A 19446-nucleotide genomic window follows, 5' to 3' on the forward strand; every position below is an offset into this window, starting at 1 on the left:
ATATGTCTATATATGTCAGGCCCTTGAAACTCTTAGGGTCATTTTTGAGGTCCAAGATTTTCCAGAACTCCCTAAAGCCCAGCCTTCCAAGAATATAGCACATGGAGCTGAAGGTCCCTTCCTTTGTCCACCCCTAGTCTTCTCTGGTACAGCTGAACACCACGTCTGCCCTGGTCTATACATCAGGTCTTTCAAACACGGTTATCGTGTGTGCGCAACGGTCTGGAGGAGCAGCAAGCCGTCATAGCAAATGCTCACTTTATTACACAGATGTAATTAACCTGATCATCATGTCCATGGCCCACAGGGCAAACATACAGGACAGCAGAAGACAGCGGTGGGTGGTATGACGCGGCACCCTGACATGGAGGGCTGTGGACCATGACGTGGCACCCTGACACGGAGGGCTGTGGACCACGGCTTTTCGTGAGGAAAACATCCAGTCCTCTCCTCCTAGCTCCTGCAGGAAGAAAAGAAACGGAACAGCAATGGTTCCCCCAGCAGGCTGTGTGTGGCTGCGCTCTGGGCCCAACCCTTGGCCCACCCCAGAAATGGTGTGAGCTGAGGGCTGCTGGGCCTTGTCTGGGTGGGAGCAGGGGTTGTTCCTTTGAGGATGTGGTGAGCAGGACGCACTTTGAGTCAGATGCCACATTCCTGTATCCCTGTTGTCTGGGCTGCTACCTTCAGGGCCAGTTGAGTTGAAAGAAAAGGAATGAAAACAAGATAGAGTTTTCTAGAATTTGGGGACTTGTTCACGTGGTTGACAGACTGTCACGAGCTTTGTCTGTGAGCTGTCTACAGGAGCCGATAGTTCCTCTGAGCACAGCTCACCTGAAGTTTCTCTATCTTCTTGCCAACATGGTGGTAACTCAAGGGTCTCTCCCCAGGATCATTCCAGAAACTTCTCTAGCTGACTGGACTGTCCTTCTTCTTAAGAGGCAGCTTCTGCCTCTCTCCCTTTTTTTTTCTTTCTCCTCCACCCCACTGGAAAAAAAAGAAACTTCTCTACATGGTAGGGGCTTCAGGAAGAGCAGTGAGCTATGAGGGGAGGCTGTGGACAGCCCCAAGCACCTAACAAATTCCTCCTACCATTGGGGGATCCAGTAGGGGCAGACTGGACAGGTTCAACTCTGAGCTACCTGGGATTCTAACTGAGAAGATGGAACTGGTACCCAAGTGTGCTGATGAACAGGATCCTAGGAGTGCTAGTCTCAAGGGAAGCCAGCATCAGCTCACTCTCCTCTTTAGAGCTCCCTCTTCTGGGCCGACTCCTGGAATCAAGGACTACCCCTGCTTTTGGGGAATGTGGTTCCCTAACATAGCATCCCAGAGCTCCTGAGCAAGTGTATAGCCCTTCTCTCGGCACACAATCTTGACTCCTCCTCTCCCCAAGCAGGTCCAGATGTGTCACAAAAACTTGTCCAATATTTCCACAATGCCTGTGGTCGGAATTCATATATCTGGAGGTGTCTAAAGCAGGCCAGGGTAGGGCAGAGCACCAAGGGGCTGTTGCCTCATGGGTGGGTATTCTTAGGGCACTCCTGGTCAGTCCAGGGCAAGTAGAACGGAGGGCGTAGGGGACCTAGTGTCTTTGGTACACTGAGGGAGCTGAAATTACTCTGAGGACAGTGGGTAGAGAGACGACAGGAAGGATGGATCTAGGGATGGCTGTGTGGTGTGACTGTGAGAAATCCAGACACAAGGATGGTATGTTGGGGTGGCGTGGGCAGGTGGATGGAGGAGAGGCGGTGAGGCAGGTGGGTCAAGGTAGATAATGGTGTAGTTACTTGAGAGGGCAGGTGGAGGACGATGAATAGGTGGAGGTGGATGGGTTCACGGAAAGATGGCTGGCTAAGTCAGAAGGGCGAACTCAGGAAAGTGTCAGTCTACCAGTGTGATTAGGCTGAGGAGCAGAGCAATGGATAGACAGATGCCAGAGATGATACTTTGGTGTCAGCCTAAGGATTTATTTGGAAAAACTAAGAACTTTGGAGCCCATCCTGATCCCTGTCCACTGTGGCCTTGAGAGCACTGCCCATGGCCCTGCCTCCTATTCTGTCCTTCTCCATCACCAGTGACCTTTTCAGGTCTGCTTACAGGTGTCCCTGCTGGGGCTGGCTCTTCTCACCGTGGCACCCATCAGGCAATAGGACCTAGGCTTGGTATAATCCAGCCTGCTCCTATACACTTGTGACCATATGCAGAATGAGAGCCATTGGCCTCTGTTCCCATGCAGGTCTGAGGACTGAGCTGGAAAGGTGCCCTTAGGCAGCAGACTGGAGAAAGGCCACTCTTGAGTCTGGGGCAGAGATGGGCAAGGAGATGAGAGGAGGGGTGGCAGAGGTAGAAGGACACATGGCAAGAAGTCATAAGGTCATGGGACAGGATCTGGGCTGGGCCTTGGGGGTCAGAGAGTTCCGCCTGCCACCTGCCCTCCCCACTCAGCCTTCCTGGTTTAGCTTTGGCCTCAGAACAGGAAGCAAAGTTGCATTTTGATTTGGGGTTTTGGGGAGCAAGGCTCTGTGAGAGCCACATCCTGTAGGGGTTTGGTTCATGTTTGTCTGTGGCTACCAGGAGGCAGGACGTGGCGGTTGCTCTTGGGTCCATGGTTTGTGAGCTGGAGAAGGTAGCAGGAGGGGCTCTCAGCAGAAGTCAGGGATGGGGTATCACCTTCCTCCAGCTCTGCGTAGAGCCCCAGGCAGACTGGAGGTTGAAACCAAGAGCATGCCATGGTTATGGCCACCCAGGGTACACCTCCCAACAAAGAACACCCATGGACCCCATCCTTCCCAAAGCTCTGAGGTTGTCTGGTTCTGCTGTGAGGTCTTTTGGTGGCTGAAGCTGAGCACAGCACCTGCAGCTTTTTCAGGGCCCCCACCCCACCCCTTGCCTCAAGTGACACGGCTGACGTCCACCCAGAGTTCCCTGCGGCTGTTTCCAGTCCCGTTTCCTCACTTACCCCTTCCTACCCCCACCTTAACTGCCATCCTGATTCTGTAGTTGCCTTGACGGCTGAGCTCTTTCTATCAGCTGGCCAGCACCTCACCATGGGTGTCCACAGTTGCCAGCCAAATGTCATGCACAAGGGACTCACTGTGGTCGAATGGCATCTGATAGCTGTCTTGGGGGTGCTATCCCTTCCAACAGCTAGGGTGTAGGGGGGGACTGTGCTGAACCCTAAATATGTAACCTGGTTCGTGGAGGCCAATTTGGCTGGGCAGCATTTTGTTGTCCCTGGTGGGCCTTCTTGTTCCGAAAAGGTAGATAAGGGTGGTATAGGTAGCTGAGCAGGTATGTGAAGCGAAAGCAAATTGGCGGGCCTTCAGGTAAGGGAACCCTCTGGGACCTACATATATGGGAACAGACACTCTCAAGTCCTGACACCAGGGACATGGGTCATCAGGGAAGCCACCCCAGGACTCCTGGCCCAGACCTCTAGAGACTCCAGCTCTTAAGCACAACCTGAGGGCCTAGCTTTATTTTCCCCCACAAACACGGCGCTCACCACCCCTGCCACCCAGAGCTTTTCCCTATGAATGGCCACCGGCCTGCTCTCCTGCAAGGGCCAAGGACGCTGCATGCTGTGGGGTAACAGAGACAAGCAGCCCTGCATGAGGCGCAGCTGGGAATGGAATCCAGCGATGCTTCCTTCGATGGCAGGTGGGTCTCTGCCAGCACAGACTCAGTGTTCACAGGCAGATGCTCAGGTCAACTGGTCCACTAGAAGGAAGGGCAGAAGGCCGCCATGTGTCCTGGCTTTTCTGAAACCCACAAAAAGACATCTCTGTGGGCCTGGAGGGCTGTGGCCTTAGGAACCTTCCAGAGGATGAGCTCTACCTTGGCCTTCGGAGCGAGAGCTGCTGTCAGGCTCCATTCGGGGTAGCACCAGGTTGATGGTACCTAACAGGATCCTTCCATGCAATGTTCTCTTAAAGAGTGACTTTTATAGTTGTGAAGAAAGACCAGCCACCAAACAAGCCCACAGGACCACAGCTCAGATTCCTTCCAAAGTGTTTCCTAAATTTCACATACTTCCGTGGTTTGTCTTAATTTCTTTTTATTTGGCAAACGTCTCCTCGGTACTGATGCCGCGGTTAGGACCTCTGTGGAGACTATTTACATTCACATTAACACATGCTGCACACCTTGCTCTGGGCAGGGCCCCCCAGGCCCAGGGTTCAGGAGCAATTCCCCCATATTGCACGCTAGGCCTGCAGCTTACTGCAGCCACACACATAGGTGCAGACCCGGACTGTGTCTGCTGTCTTTCTGTTTGGTACAGGCATGAGCTTCCTTCCTTCATTTCCTCCTTGAATCCTTGAGGGAAGTCGAGCGGGTGGAGGGCAGGGCAGGGCAAGGCGGGCGAGGGCTGGAGCACAGGTGGGCATCACTCCCGGGGCTGGAGACGAACACGGGGGTTGGAACACTGGGATATGTACAGCTGGGCTTGAGTCTTCCAGGTGAGGTGAGGGTGGCTGCTGGCTTTTGTGTTTTGTTTTGTTGTTTTTTTTTTTTCTTTTTTTTTTTTTTCTGTAAAAGTTTGAAGAAACGACGGTAGCCACAGCAAGACACTGGGGATGGGGAAATAAGACTGAGGTGTAGGTGGGGGTGGGGTGGGGATGGGAGGGCAGAGAGGTAGAGGAGGGAAAACCAAGAAAGCGTGATTCGCTGTCACCTTATGCTTTCAAAAGCAGTCAAGAATCAAACCAAAAGATTGTCACAGTTTCGTTTAGGAATTGTGCTCTCTCTGGGAAGAACACTAGCACTTTTTTTTTCCACAAGTGGAAAATGAACTATGCGAAGTCACAGAAGGTGTGAGGACAGAGATGGAGGTGTCTCCCTTGCGTACAGGGACGCACGGACGGACAGGGCCTGAGGGCACACAACGCTCAGGCTCATGCTGACTGGGGCTTCTAGATATGGTGCTGAGGGTCATGTGGCCTTGCTGCTGACCCCTTTGCCCAGCAAGGATGCTGCCCACTAGTCAAAAAGGAACAAAACGTTTCTTCTTGGCCCAACCCATCAAATCCCAGAGACCCAACACCCCTGACAAAATCAAAGCCAAAATAAAAGACCGACATCCAAACAAACCCAGGAATGAAAGACAATGAAAAAATACTTTGGCAGTGATAAAAATAAATTTTTGATTTTGATTTCTTGAGTTTGCTTTTTGGATTTCCTTTGGAGCGAGGTGTGTCTGGCATCCTTGGCTGGCTAGCTGGCAAGGTAGTTTACAGGTATGTTTCCTTTGCTTAAAAAAAAAAAACTTTTTGGGTTTTTTTTTTTTTCACTTAAAGCCAAAGAGTTTGACATTAAAGAAAAGAAATAAAACCTGAAACCAAAAAATGCTTCTTGAGTTGGAAATTGAAATTGTTCTCACCGTCTCTGCTGCACACGCCGATCCCCCTGGGGTTGGCTGGGTGAGGCAGCAACTCCAGCTAGAAAAAAAATCACAGTTTCTTCCTTTTCTAATAAGGAATGGGGAGAACCCCACAGTTCTTTGTCCATTTTTAAGTAGCTTGTTTGCCAACAAAACAAAACAAAATCTCCAAAAGTTCTTCACTGAAAATAAAGCCACCGATTAGGTTTCTCTGATTACAGAGAAAGTACGCGGGCTTTTACACAGACAGAGAGGATCAGATCCAGGGAGAGTCAGGGCAGGGAAACAGAGGGAGACCAGACACAGAAAGACAGACAATAACAGAGAGACAGACACAGAGGGGACAGACGGTGGCAGAGCCGGCCACGCTCCGCCGGTGCCACTGTCTGCAGCTCCGCACTGGTATCTGAGGATGCTTGTGAAGAGAGGCTGTAGGAGGTCCCGGCAAGACCTCGTCAGGTAGCTGAGGCTGCACGGATGCAGTTTCGTTGGATCTGTGTTTTCTTTTGGAGAGAAGCAGTAGCAGCAGTGACTCCACCTGGCCAGCTCCAGGCATCTGGTGGGCCAAGGTGGGGCCAGGAGGTTGGCAGGGCATGGTGTCCATGGGCTGGGCGTCCGATCTGGAGGTCAGCGGGGCACGGCAGCGTCCAGTGGGCCTGGTGGGCCCGGAGAGCAGGGGCGAGAGGGCCCTGCTGAGCCGGCTTCGCTAGGGCTGGCAGTGGCATCAGGCTGTCCAGGCAGTGGGTCAGCCACTGCAGCTGCGGGGCCCTGCAGACTCTGGCCGCATACATGATGGTGCTTCTCCCAGTCCTTGTGCTGACAGAAGGACCCACAGTAGCGGGCTGCATTACAGCCGCTGCAGGTCTCGCTGGCCTTGCGCCCGCAGTTCCAGCAGCTCTGGATGTAGAGGAGGGCAAAGGAGATGAGTCAGGATGGAATAGGCTGCACATGATAACCTGCCCACTGCTGAAAAGGTGTGCATGTGTGTGTGCTTGCTTGTGCGTGTGTGTGTGTGTGTGTGTGTGTGTGTGTAGTGCAGGGGAGAGCCATGCAACCACTCCCAGCTGCTAAAACCCAGTTAGGGTTTCACCCAGGAAGAAGAAAGAACTCTAGAGCCCCTGGAAGCAGCTGAGTTGTCAAGCACTCACCAGGCCCTTTCAGGAGAGAAGAGGTGGCCACTGACCAGGACTCCCTTTGCTGACTGTATTTCCCTCAGGGGATGGCTAGAGATCCCGGCAAGGCAGCTGAGACTGGGAGGCTGCCCCGGCTTCAGGAATCAAAGCCTACTTCTCGTCTCTATGCTCTGGCCTCACCCCTGCCTGCTGCACCCCTTATGCTGCTCCACCTGGGAGGGCCTTGCTGGCCTCTCCGTCAGGATGGCTCTGATATTGGATGGCTCTTTTCTCTCTTTCCCCGGGGGGCCATGCAGCTCTGAGGTCTACTGATGTACTTTCCAAACTATCCTCACCTCCAAATACCTAACACTCTGGTCGACACTTTGCACATCTCCCGACAGCTCTGAGATCCTGTGTGCGTGTGCACATGTGTGCGCAAGCACATGAGTGTATGGGTACGTATGAATGCGTGTGCATGTGGAGGCCTCAGGACAATCTGGTGTTATTCCTGAATACTGTCCACATTATTTTAAGATAGGGTCTCTCAATAGCTAAGAACAGTGGTTCTCAACCTGTGGGTCTTGACCCCTTTGGGAGTTCAGTGATCCTTTCACAGGAGTTGTCTAAGACCACTGGAAAACACAGATATTTATATTACAATTCCTAACAGTAGCAAAACTGCAATCATGAAGTAGCAACAAAAATAATTTTATAGTTGGGAGTCACAACATGAGTATGAAAGGGTCACCATATCAGGAGGGTTGAAAACCACTGGTTTAAAGCTTACCAGTCAAGGCTAACATGGTGGACCCGTGAGCCCCAGGATCTACCTGGCTTTGTCTCTCTAGTGTTGGAGAGCTGGCCATTCCTAAAGGGCAGCCCACGAATGACTTCCCCAGAAAGGCTGTTCCTTTCCTCCTGATGCCCTGCCAACCAAACTCTTGGAGCAGAGGAAGCAGGTTCAGGAAGTCCTCCCGCACCCACCCTGCTGGATGGAGCACAGTACCCAGACATCCAGGCACACAAGATCATAGTTCTCATGGCTCTCTCCTTCCTGTTCATTATGCCCAAAGCTGAGGGAGACCCCAGGGTCCTGAAAAGTCTCCTTTATAAGTTAAAGAACAGAGGGTTTGACATCAATAGCCTTCGATGGAATATGGTTCCTAACGTGTGCCAGGCCCGGGACAAGCATTACTCTCTGGATCTTCAATTAATGCTACTTGCTGGTTAGGAAGGCCTGAGAAATGCCTTACCAGGCCTCGTGGGTCTCTTTATTTACTGACAAGCAGTGCTGGACAGACTGCATGCTTGCTTATGTTGCCAATGACAGTTATGACCTCTGCCAGCAGAGAGCTCATTGGTCTAGAGGCTGCACAGGTGTGGTGTTCTAAAGCAGGTTTGGTCAGCCCTGGAGGCAGAAATGGAGCACAGAGGTGGCTAGAGGCCCTACCTCGCTGGAGTCCTCTTGCTGGTTGATGACAGTCAGGGCATCCTCTGAGGCCTGCCGCTTGGCCTCAGCCAGGGCTCGTTCCATCTTGGCACGCTCTGTGGTGATGAGTTCATGGGCTTTGCGCTCTGCATCAGACACAGCCTTCTGTAGTTCTGACATCGCCTGGCGCTTCACCTCGTTCACGGCTTCTTCTGTAAAGCACAGAGGTGGGATGGTGGTCACACTGCCAGTAATCACCCAGGCTAGCTCGCCTGGGGTTCTGGACATGCACCACTTGGGTAGGAGCCTAAATGCAGCTGTGTGTGCACATGCTTACCTTACTTTGCATGTGTTGACACAGAGGCACAAGTCAGTGATCCCATACCTTTGCTGCCAGGTTTGTGGATGAAGCGTTTATCTAATTATTCTTTATCAATAAAAACTCAGGAGTCAGATATCAGGGTTAAAACCTGATTGATCAGAGGAGTGGCAAAGAAGTGACCAGTGAGGGCTGGAGAGATGGCTCAGAGGTTAAGAGCACTGACTGCTCTTCCAGAGGTCCTGAGTTCAATTCCCAGCAACCACACGGAGGCTCATAGCCATCCGTAATGAGAGCTGGTGCTGTCTTCTGGTCAGCAGGCATACAGACAGAACACTGTATACATAATTAATAAATAAATCTTTAAAAAATAACCAGTCTCCTTTCTTGATCCAAAAGGCCCAGACTCTCCCTAAGCCCCTCTCTACTATTCCTCTGTCTCTTTATATATCCTGGGTCCTCCAAAACCTCTATGGCTAATTTTGGTCGGCTAGTAGCTAGCTCTGCCCTCTGATTCAAGGTAAACTTTATTGGCAGTCTCAGGACTGTCAGAGCGTGGTTATAATGTCCCATAGCATGTGGATAAAAATGTGTGAGTCCTGGGCACATGTGTGAACCCTGGTCAAGAGGAATAGGGCCATGGGTAAACTACCCGTGGCTCTACCTGCCAGCATCATGCTCCTCACTCTGGTGTGCATCTTCAGAGGGTGAGGGCTAGTCCCCACCCCATAGTGTCCCCACCCCACAGTATGACCCAGCATCTTCAGAGGGTGAGGGCTAGTCCCCACACCACAGTATGATCCAGCAGGTTCCAGTAGTGCCCAAGATTCTGTTCTAACAGGCTTCAGGAAAGCCACTGCTGAGAAGAACCTGCCTTGAGGACAACAGATCTGGTCCTTGGCTTTGCTTGGGAGCCAGAGGGGAACTCTGGCTGTAAGTAACTGATTCACATTCTCTCTGTCTCTGTCTGTCTGTCTGTCTGTCTGTCTGTCTGTCTGTCTGTCTCTCTCTCTCTCTCTCTGTGTGTGTGTGTACATGCATTCTATGCACACCTCTGTGTGTGTCCCAATGTGTAAATACACAAACTTGCTGCATGAGGAGCCCATCTGAGTTGCAGACACTCCCTATGGTTGTCCCCAGGGTTTGTCCCAATAGCCTTACTCACCAGCCTTCCTCCAGATCTCCTCCGGCATATAGCCAGAGAGGGTCCTGGGCATGAAATCCCGGTGAACATCTGAAAAAAGGGATGGGGTACAATGTCATACACAAGGTGGGGTCGTCAGTTGCCTTCTTCTACTCTGGGTTCCCTTCTACTCTTGCCAGGGCTTGAAGGTAAGGAATAATTTTTTTTCCCGGGAAAGAGGGCTTCACATTCCAGAGGGATGGGGAGATTGGGGTAGCATGCTCTATAGCCAGTGAACATGGACTCAGGCTGGGAACTGGGCATATCCTAGACCTTCCCTAGTCTCTGTGGTCACCACTATGGTGAATGACTACATAGAAGCCCCTAGGTGCCACCTCCTAAGCTTGGCTTGTACCTACTAGGACCTGGGAGCTTCAGGCTTCCTAGCAGACTGGGCACATATTTCTGCAAATGAAAACGCCCCTCCCCCCTTTCCAAGTGATGCTCAGTTTAAGTAAAGCCTGACCATTGGCTAGCTTTCTGGGAAATCAGTGGCATCCTACTGAGACTGTGTAGAGCCAGCAACCTCTCACTGCAGGTCTTCCTTGTTCTTCCCTAGTACACACCTAGCTGAGACCCCTCGGGGCCACTGCAGCTGTTGAGGGGCCGGGCAGAGGTGGGGGTGGGGCCCTTCTTCCCTTCCTCAGAGTCGCTGTAGCACCGGATCCAGTGATTGAGTTCTTCGCGGTCAGCCTCCTGGCACCGGCGCAGCACAGTGAGGGATCGCCGTGTCTTCTCCACCATATCCATGATACAGTTCAGGAGCTGCGGGTGGGTGGCAGGGCCTTCAGTACATTGGAACCAGCACTGTGGCCAGATGTGGCCATCCAACATGGAGGGGGTGGTGGGGAGCCAGCTCATCATTCCTGAAGGCAGGGCACAGAAATCTACCTTGGCTCCTCACAGATAGTAAAATGGCTCCCAGGACTTATGGGCACCCAACTTGAATAGGAACTTCAAGGCAGGATGGGGGTTCAGGGTGCCTCCTGTGAAACTCTGAGAGCAATCTGTCTTGGGAACATCCCCAAGAAAGAAGTAGGTAAGGGATCCACACTTCAAGGTGCATGATGGTCAGAGGAACAGAGCTTCTAGGAACATCAAGATATGGTCCACTTGGCCTGACCAGGGGCTCAGGCACCTAAACACAGAGCTGTCCTACACCACTGGGGCTCTACCCTGCATGAGTCTCTGAGCAGGAAACAGTGGAGGAGGAAGGGTCTGTCTGCATGATTCAGCATCCTTGTCTCTGTTCTCTCATAGCACCCTGACAGGTCAAACATAGACAATGATGCTCACATAAAGGGACAGGCAGACAGCAGGTTCTCAGTTCTCAGATAGGTCCTGCCAGGAGATGCTGAACCCAGTGCTGCTCCCCACCCCAAGCCTTGGGATCCAGAGGTGTGCAGACATTCTGGGAATCACAGATACTCACACTGTTGAGGTGTTTCCACTCTTCTGCCCACTCCCGTTCTGTGAGCCTGTGGTCAATCACTTCTTCTTGTCGAGACCCAGGCATGGCTGCAGGAAGGGCAATGCACATTTAGGCCCCCAGGCAGATGCTAAGCCCCGACTTGGATCTTGGGTCCTGCACCTACTCCCAGGTGCCTCCTACTTCCTCAGTTCCAATCCTACCTCAGGGGGTCAGGAACAGATGAAACACTTGCCATCCCTGGTTCTGCCCTGACCCTTCATTTCCTTCCTACTAGCCCACAAACCCAGCTCCTCTTGCTTTTACTATGCCCATTTCTGATAGGCAGATCCAGATCCACATTAAGGGTCTGCCTTGTCAGGGTCCAGAAACCTCAGGGCCTCTGTGCAGCTGCTCAACTTATGTGTGTTTATGACTTCCTCTCAAATATGGGTACTCCTATGCATTCCTCAAAGTCCAGGCCATGGGGCCCCTCTACAGCTGCGGAGTAGGAATTCTTTGGAATTCCTCAGGCCACGTGTGTCTCTGGTCTCTGGGTACAAGACTTCCCTGTTTATTCTTCCCCACCACTGTCAGATCCACGGAGAAAGATGGCGTGATGTGTTTACCTCTGTGTCCCCAGGCGGAACTCTGCCTTGGGTATTTACCAGCCCTGAGTGTGGTCTTGGGATCAGATCTACTGACAGCAGGGTCAGACAAAGAAGCCAGCCAGGAAGGCTCATTCCCCAGGGGGTCCTGGGGTCCTTATGGTGCCACTCCCTGCCTCCATTTCCTGACCCTGCCTAGTTCTTTTTTTTTTTTCTTCCCCGAGACAGGGTTTCTCTGTTTAACAGTTCTAGCTGTTCTGGAACTACCTCTCGTAGACCAGGGCTGGCTTCAGACTCACAGAGATCCACCTGTCTCTGTCTCCCAAGTACTGGGATTAAAGGTGTGCAGCACCACTGCCTGGCTTCTGCGTGTTCTTAACACAGTGAGTATAGTTAGAAAGAAGATCCCAAGCTGACCTGGTAAGCTTGAGGGGTGTCCCCAGGCAAGGCTTGGTGCTAAGCACCGTTCCCTTCTTTCTGCCTTGACCTTGGAAGGAAGGTTCATCTTTCCCATGTAACAGATCAGGAAACTGAGGCTGCTTATGTCTGTCCACAGTTACCAGGCAGAAAGTGGGGGAGGCCAGTATATGGCGTGAGGCCAGCCTGAATCTGTGCCCTTGGGGATGGTCAAATGGGCAGGGTGTGGGTTGCCACTGGCTGGGACATGAGGGACATGAAGGCCCTCTATTAGTTCTTCTGCAGTGTCAAAGCTGCCAATGTGGTAACTGAGGCTGTGCAGGTGACCTGGTGCCAATCCAGCCTTCCTGGGGGTGGGGGCAAAGCCTCTCTTTAAAGCCGCCACCAGTACCTACGGACCTCTTAGTACCTAACCTGAAATGCCTTCCTCGAGTTGCAGAAGGGCAGGGAGTGGCCACAGCCGTCATCCAGCGCCCTCTCCGGCTGCCCACGAGGGGCCTATGCCAACGCCCCAACTAAAATAGAGGCTGAGATCTGTGCGACAGCTGGCGTTTATTTTTGCATTAGCAGAAGCGGGTGGGAATTAGCACCTGCCTGACCCGGCTGTGGCGAGCCAGACACTGTCACCTGCTGCCTAGGCCCAGGCCCTGGAAGCTTCCACAGTGTGTATGTGGGGGGGTGGTTAGGGAGAGGCCTCTGCTGACCCTGCTCTGGGACCCTATAGGTGTCCTGAGTGACCCTGGCTAGTCATTTGTAGCATTCCTTTCCAACACACAGGGGTGGAGCAGGGTTGGGGTTAGGCAGGTGTTGCTGTGACCATCCGTGGCTGTCCCACTTATATTCTCTGAGCCTCAGTTTCCCTAGAGGTATGGGTCCAGGCTGAGACATGACCAAGTGCATGTGCTCTGTGTCAGCTGTTGTCCCTGTCGCCAGTAACTGGGCTTTGGAGTGCACTGTGTGCCAGGTGCTCTATCAATGTCCCTGTCCTCACACAACTGTTCTGAGAAACTGAGGCACAGAGCTGTCACATGACCCACTTCTGGATTCAAGCAAAGTGTGGTAGCCCTTGCCTTGCCCTCAGCTACTCTGGCCTTAGGCTGCCCAGCCCAGGAGGGTGAAAAAGGCTGGTCCTTTAAAAGATAGTGCTATTCTGTGTGCAAGAAAGGGCAACTTGGGTCTGAAGGGGCAAGTCAGGCTACCTGGGCACCGGGGTGGCTCCTGGCTCCTGGGCAGATGAGGTGCTGCTTACAGCATAAGTGTCTTCCACTAGGGCATAGGTACAAGCAGCCGCTGACTGAACCCCTAAATAAATGCATGTAAACTCTCTCCAGCCCAAGTACATGCAGGCTTATACACGTGGGCCGGCTCGCAGACACGGGGTCACACACTCTCTGTGCCCATACCCTGAAGGGTCAATGGTAACTCTCACACTGCTTACCGAGGGGCCGATGGCGCTCCCGCAGCTCTCGGGGATCTGGATGTCGGTAGGAGTCCCGGAAGTGGTGGGCCATGGCCATGTCCTCCAGGCGATAGTGTGGGGGTGGGGGTGGTGTAGGGTGGGGCAACCCATTGCTGGGACTGCAGCGCTGGGCAGGGCTCAGGGTGCAGGACCGCTTACTGAGGTGGTCGGAGTGCAGAGGGTCCCGGTCTGACCCATTCTCTTTGGTCCTGATCAAGAAAACAGGTGGCCAATCGATACCAGCCCCAGTGGACAGAGGACAGAGGGTAATAACAGGTGAGAAGAGAGAGAGGGTAAAGGCAGAAACTCAGAGGAGCCGTACTGGGTTCTGGTCCCCCTCTCTGACCTCCTCTGGCCTGATAAAGAATGGAGAGGAGACACCCAGAGTCCCATGGCTAGGTGTGGTCCCCACTGTGGTACAGCAGTAGGGGTCTAGTGGCCAGTCAAGGGGTCCTGTCCAGCCCAGCCACCATGGGCCGTAGACTCCAGGCCACTCAGGGTCTACAAAAAGCACAAGAAAAATGAGTCCTGAGGGACAGACCCCTTTCTGAGCTGCTGTCCTCCAGGGATCCCAGAGACCCTGGGTCATTGCTCAATAGGGTTGCGCATGCTGCAGAACCCAGTGTCACCAGCCCACCAGCCTGTCCCTGAAGCATGCAGCAGTATTAGCAGCGCTTGATCGGCCAGCCCTGCTGCAGAGAACAGACTGGACCAGCTGTCTGGCAGAATCGCGGCAGAGGCAGATGGGCAGGCAGAGGCCACCGTGGGTCACCTCCCTGTCCCACCGATCTGGGAAAGGCTGTTACCTGTCTGGTGTTCTCCTCTTGCCGTTCTCGTTGACTTCCAGCAGGAGCTCGGGAGAGTCAACAGGGGAGGTGGCGCTGGCATCCAGCAGCAGTTGTTCATGCTGGGCCAGGTACTGGGCAGGCGTCTGTTTGGCCAGGCGGGCACAGTGCAGGAGCTCTCGCTGCAGCAGCGGGAGATTAGCCTGGGGGCAGGACAGGAGCTTTAGACACAGCTGACTGTCAGCTGGCATGCAAGCCCACCTAACCTGTTTGGACCGGAAGACAGCCCAGAGCTACCTGTGTGTGACTCAGGGCTCTGGGTCCCCCAGGTTCCTTGCTCGTTCCCATAGCACTGTGGGAAGTGACAGGTCTGTGTCCTGCTGGACACACAGCAACGTATGGACTTTCTATATCATCATGCTTCCTCTCTGAGTCTGAAGGCAATATTCTCTACCTGTACCTTGTCAAGCAGGCACCATGTTGTTTTTGGCGCAGAGAAGGAAAGCAAAGTTCAAGCAACCAAGCAGAGAGAGTATGTGTGTGTGTAAGGGGAGCAGAATCAGCAGGGTCTCTGCTCTGAACCCCAAAATGCACAGGCCAGGAGCCCCAGTCTCCCGCTTTTCAGTCTCAGCCAGGAACAAAGCTCACAGGAGGACCTCAGACACCAGAGTATGCCTTCTGCGGTCATGCAGCTCTGAGCACACAGGGAATATGACCTTCATGAACCCCAGCCTCAGGGATGATGTCACAACTCGATTCTGCATTTGCAGACGAGGCCACCAGAGCTCCCAGACCCCATCTCTAAACCTATGAACTTCACCCTAGTGCTAGACCAGGGTCTCCAGGCACTGCTGGTGGTCAGCCTTTCCACAGCTGCAGTGGGTAGGGTGGCAGGCTGGCCCCGTGTATGCTGGACAGGGGCCCAGTGGCAAGCTCTTGGGAGAACCAGCAGTTCTAAGTATTTGTAAATAAACACAATCCACAACTTTCCCATGCGTCTCAAAGCTGCCAGGGCAGTCTTCTCCAAGCCTCTGCCTCTTCAGCCCCTGCTGGTGCATCCACCCGGCCCATCAGGCAGCCGATGCATTTTTGTTGAGCTGTGTGGCTGCCAAGCCTGTTTTTCTGTTTGGATAGCTGAACGGAGGCCAGCTCACCATCTGCCGACCACGTCAGAAGCATGAGCTGGGATGAGGTCCTGGGAGGTCTCAGTAGCCCAGAGTCTCCTCCCTCACCAGTCCCCCACCCACCCTGTCCTTTCTTTGGCCAGCATGGTGGGGTGGGGGCTGGGCATGAGCACCATCTGGTTGCAGTTAGGGTGGGGAAACATCTGGGGTCCTGGCCAGCTGGGGCCATCTGGGAGCTGGAGCCTCGGGTGGGGCAGCTTCTGAAAAGTCCACTGTCCAGATACATGAGGGCGGATGCAGGAGAGAGTGGAGGGGACCTAAGGTATCAGGTAGTCTAGCCGTACAGTCCTTGACTGGGGTTACAGGACCACTGCTCACCCAGAAAGAACAAGTCCCCATGCTTCTTCAAAAGTCCCAAGCATCATTCAGAGGACACACCAAGCTGGTCACAGGGCACCCTGGGCCCCAACTTAACTTGGCATGGAGATTTTGATGTCCGGGAAAATCTAAACCATCTTTCTCCTCAATGGGCCTCTGGCAGAGGCTACACAGCACACACAGAACCACCATGGTGACAGCTGGACCACGAGTCTTCTTCGCGCTCCACTTGGCTCTGCAGAGCCTTCCACCACGGGCTGTCCCATGGAAGACTGGTGGATCACTCACCCTGGCTGGGCTACTCAGGTGCTGTGTGACCTTGGGAAGCCACACAACTGCCTCCTGCCTCCCCCATAAACCTGAACTCTGGAAGCGCTATGATGGGCTCCCGTGAGCCCCACGTGGATTAACTCAGTTCTTTTGCCTCCTGCGTGGCAGGCAGTTCTGTCTTGCATAGGAAAGGACCCAAGAAGGCCCTGCAGTCGGAGCCCAGCTCTCCCAACCACATCTTCAGAACAGTTTCTTCTCAGAATGGCATCCCCAGAGGTGGCCATGAGAATCACTGCGGATGCCACTCCTGGAGGGGGACACACAGGCCCTGACGCTGTCAAGTTAGCAGGCAGGAAAGCTGAACCTCACTTTTCTAGCTGGTACAGCCCCAAGGCTGGTTCAGAGTCTCCACAACATTCACAGGACATGTCCCACCAGCCTCATTCCTCTGGCACCTCATAGGGGGACCCCCACATGACACCCCATATCCAGTCCCCTCCTCCCTCCCACCCATACCTTGCTGGGCTCACACGGGAGCTAGTGACAACAGAGAAGCCACGGGTGCTAGCGCGTGGGCCCACCTGGCAGTCATTTGCGGTGCGTTGGAGGCTCGCATTCTCCTCACCCTCCACATACTGCTGACTCTGCCACCGCCTTAGGATGCCATGCGCCTGCTTATTTTGTCAGAGCCAGTTTTCGCAGCAGATGCCTGGTAGCGTTGGCCACCCTGTTTATGCCTGGAATATCCCAGCTTTCACTGCCCAGAGTCCCTACCCTCATACCCTTCTTACCTAACCTAGTGTGGCATCACCCAAAGCAAGCCCTGGGTGGAACACCTTGCCCAGCACTGCTTTGCCACAGGACCCTCTCCACATTCATTTCTCTCTGCCCACCTCAGAGCTGACCTAGGACCTCTGTGTCTCATTGTTAGGGACACCGAGTGGTACATCTTTCTCCATGATATGGAGATCCTGGGGTGAAGGGGCAGTAAGAGCCAAAGGTAGAACCTAAAAATATGAGGTTGCAGCCAGTCCTTCTACCCTTGTTGCCAAAACAGGAGCCAGAGCAGCGGCCCACTCTGCCCAGTCAAAGAGCATAACGACTTTGCTGTTACAGCATGGTAGGAGCCCAGGGCCAGTGGCTCGAAAGAAGGAAGAGCTCAGGCAGCTCCAGGGGCCTCGCTGCCCTCACTGGATAGGGTCCCCTCTTGGTTGGTCGGAAAGCCAGAGTAGCACCTTCCTAAATAGTCATGGGCCTCCCCCTCCAGCAGTCAAGAGAGCATCTACGCGGAGATCTTTATGACCCATTCTTGGTCTAAATTAGGCAGTTAAAAACTTTACTGATGTAGCTGTCCTGAGAGAATGGAGCACTCGAGCAACAGGGGCTGAGTGCAGAGGCATGGGGCCAGCCTAGTGTCTGCTAGGCGGCTTGGTAGGGGCTCATGTCTCGGATGTCTTGGAGCTTACCCCTTGTGTGGTCTGACCTTGAACTTTGACTAAGAAGAGCACGGACAAGTGGAAGCATAACCTGTGGCTCTAGCTGTAAGTGGAGGTGGGTGCTCTAAGGTGTGGATATTCTAGCATCTCCCCCGAGGTCTAAGTGGGAAGAGAACACACGGCCAAACACATTTGGAAGCATGCCATCCTCACTCCTCAGGGTGAAGGGCTGCAGTGAGTCACAGGCCCTATGTGAGGACTTGGCTCATTCCCTGTGTGTGTGTGTGTGTGTGTGTGTGTGTGTGTGTGTGTATTACCAGATTTTAAAATCCAGCATCTCACTAAGCCTACTGGTGCACACCTACGATTCCAACTACTGGATGCTGAGGCAGGAGGATAAAGAGTTCAAGGCCAGCCCAGGAAACTTAATGAGACCCTGTCTCAGAATTAGACAGGGCTGGAGCTACGGCTCAGCAGCAGGACACTTGGATCTATAAGACAGTGTTGAACCCTCAGCACTGAAAACAACAAAACCCCCCAAACCACAAAACCCAACCTAGCCCCAACCCCCAAACAAACGGAGCGTCTCATCTGAGGGTTTGGGCTGGGGTGAGGAGCCTGCCTGGCTCAAGGGCTCTGGTGACTCTGCCAAAGGTGCAGTGCCACCGGGTCGTTCATGTGGCCCCAGAAGGCTCCCACCGCCTGTCTGTCACCTGGTCACTTCCTCGGCACTCCCATCCCTTCACTTAGCCTTTTCTCCTTCCCAGGGCCTTTGTATATACTAGGCCTGCTTCCTGCAGGGCACTCCCTAAGGCTGCTCCAGCCTTCTCAGTCACCGTGAAATCCTTGAGGGAGTTGGGAATATTTTCTCACTTCGCACATTTCCACATTCTACACCTGGCTGATAGCGCTCTCTTCCCACACGGGCATTGCTTCAGGGGACTTTCCTGTCCGTTCATGCTACCCCTGGAGCCTTGCGCAGACCCTGGCATGGAGTGGGCAACTCAAAGCTCTGTGAGGGATGAGAACACTCTGGTTTGGGGGGGGGGGAATCATGAGGTCAAGCATCTAGTTACAGCCCTACTAGTCAGATCTGGGGCCAGCACCATTTTCCTGGACAGCTGAGAATGATGCCTGGTAGGGAGGGGACTGGGGACTGGGGTCTCTCAGGGAGAACCTCGTAGGACAGATTTGCTTACCTTCAGAAAGGGTATGACGAATGGCCGCAGTGGGAAGTTGGTGGCTTCCTGGAGCTTGGAATGAAATTCTTCAATCGTCAGAGTTGAGTTCTGCAGGAGAGAGCACCCCACTTAAAGGTTCCCATGTACTATCTGAACCGGCTGCCCCACCCCCACCCCGGGAAGGAGGAGGCTCTGGGCCTGGCCTGAGGGATGAGCAGGGCATAATGGAGTTGTAGGCATAATGATGGAGCCTGTGGCGGAGTGGCTGCCACGGGGAACACAGCGGCCCGAGAGCCTGGAGACTCACCACCAGCCCCAGCACCAGGGTGCGCACGCGCTCCCCAATCTCAGGCGAGATGTCACTGCCGAACTGCTGCAGGGTGGTGAGGAAACGCTTGAGTTTGCTGAGCTGCCGCGCCCCACACGCTGGGGGCAGGTGTTGTGTGGACAGCGAGGCAGTCGATGAGGTGGCTGGGCCGTTGCTGAAGCCATTGGGTGTAGATGGGGCACCGTGGATGGCTGTAGGTGAGTGGCTGCTCCCGTTCATCACTGCAGGAGGACAGGGTGTGAGGGCCAGGCATAATTATACATGGTGACAATGACAACAACGACCTAAATGGCAGTGATGATGACAGACAGCAGAGTCCAGAGCAGCTGTGCCCAGCAGCCTGCACAGCTGCCCTTCCATCCTTGCAACCTTACTGTGCTTGTGGGTGTTATACTCTTGCAGATATGCAAACTGGCACTAGGGAGGTGACTCCCTTCACCTCGGGTACCCGAGCCAGGAGGGTGGTAGGGCTCACACCCAGGAAGTGGCTGCAGAGACAGACATTTGAGGGGCTCACTTACACTGTCTCTGGGGGTTTACCCTGGGCCTGAGGGCAAGGCCTTCACACCAGCCAATAGTCCAGGTCCTCCACACGCAGGAGATGCCCAGGCCATCCTACCAGACTG

The 19446-nt window shown here is 53.8% G+C and overlaps 1 protein-coding gene across 3 annotated transcripts in view; it reads right to left on the reverse strand.

The window, feature by feature from the left end:
- Positions 1 to 3451: 3451 nt before the first annotated feature.
- Cbfa2t3 (CBFA2/RUNX1 partner transcriptional co-repressor 3) overlaps positions 3452 to 19446 on the reverse strand; it is a 50308-nt gene continuing 34313 nt past the window's right edge. For all 3 annotated transcript variants that reach the window (XM_050165249.1, XM_050165248.1, XM_050165250.1), the window contains 9 exons: positions 18800 to 19041; positions 18511 to 18600; positions 14125 to 14306; positions 13298 to 13527; positions 10859 to 10944; positions 9993 to 10191; positions 9409 to 9477; positions 7946 to 8136; positions 3452 to 6277 (listed from right to left, as the gene is read on the reverse strand). In XM_050165249.1, coding sequence (XP_050021206.1) covers positions 6008 to 6277; positions 7946 to 8136; positions 9409 to 9477; positions 9993 to 10191; positions 10859 to 10944; positions 13298 to 13527; positions 14125 to 14306; positions 18511 to 18600; positions 18800 to 19041 — 1559 coding nt within the window. In that variant the 3' untranslated portion in view covers positions 3452 to 6007. The remainder of the gene's footprint in view (positions 6278 to 7945; positions 8137 to 9408; positions 9478 to 9992; positions 10192 to 10858; positions 10945 to 13297; positions 13528 to 14124; positions 14307 to 18510; positions 18601 to 18799; positions 19042 to 19446) is intronic.

The sequence above is a fragment of the Alexandromys fortis genome, unplaced genomic scaffold (genome assembly GCF_014885135.2).
Source record: "Alexandromys fortis isolate MF-2015 unplaced genomic scaffold, M_Fortis_MF-2015_v1.1 scaffold_165, whole genome shotgun sequence".
NCBI lineage: Eukaryota > Metazoa > Chordata > Mammalia > Rodentia > Cricetidae > Alexandromys > Alexandromys fortis.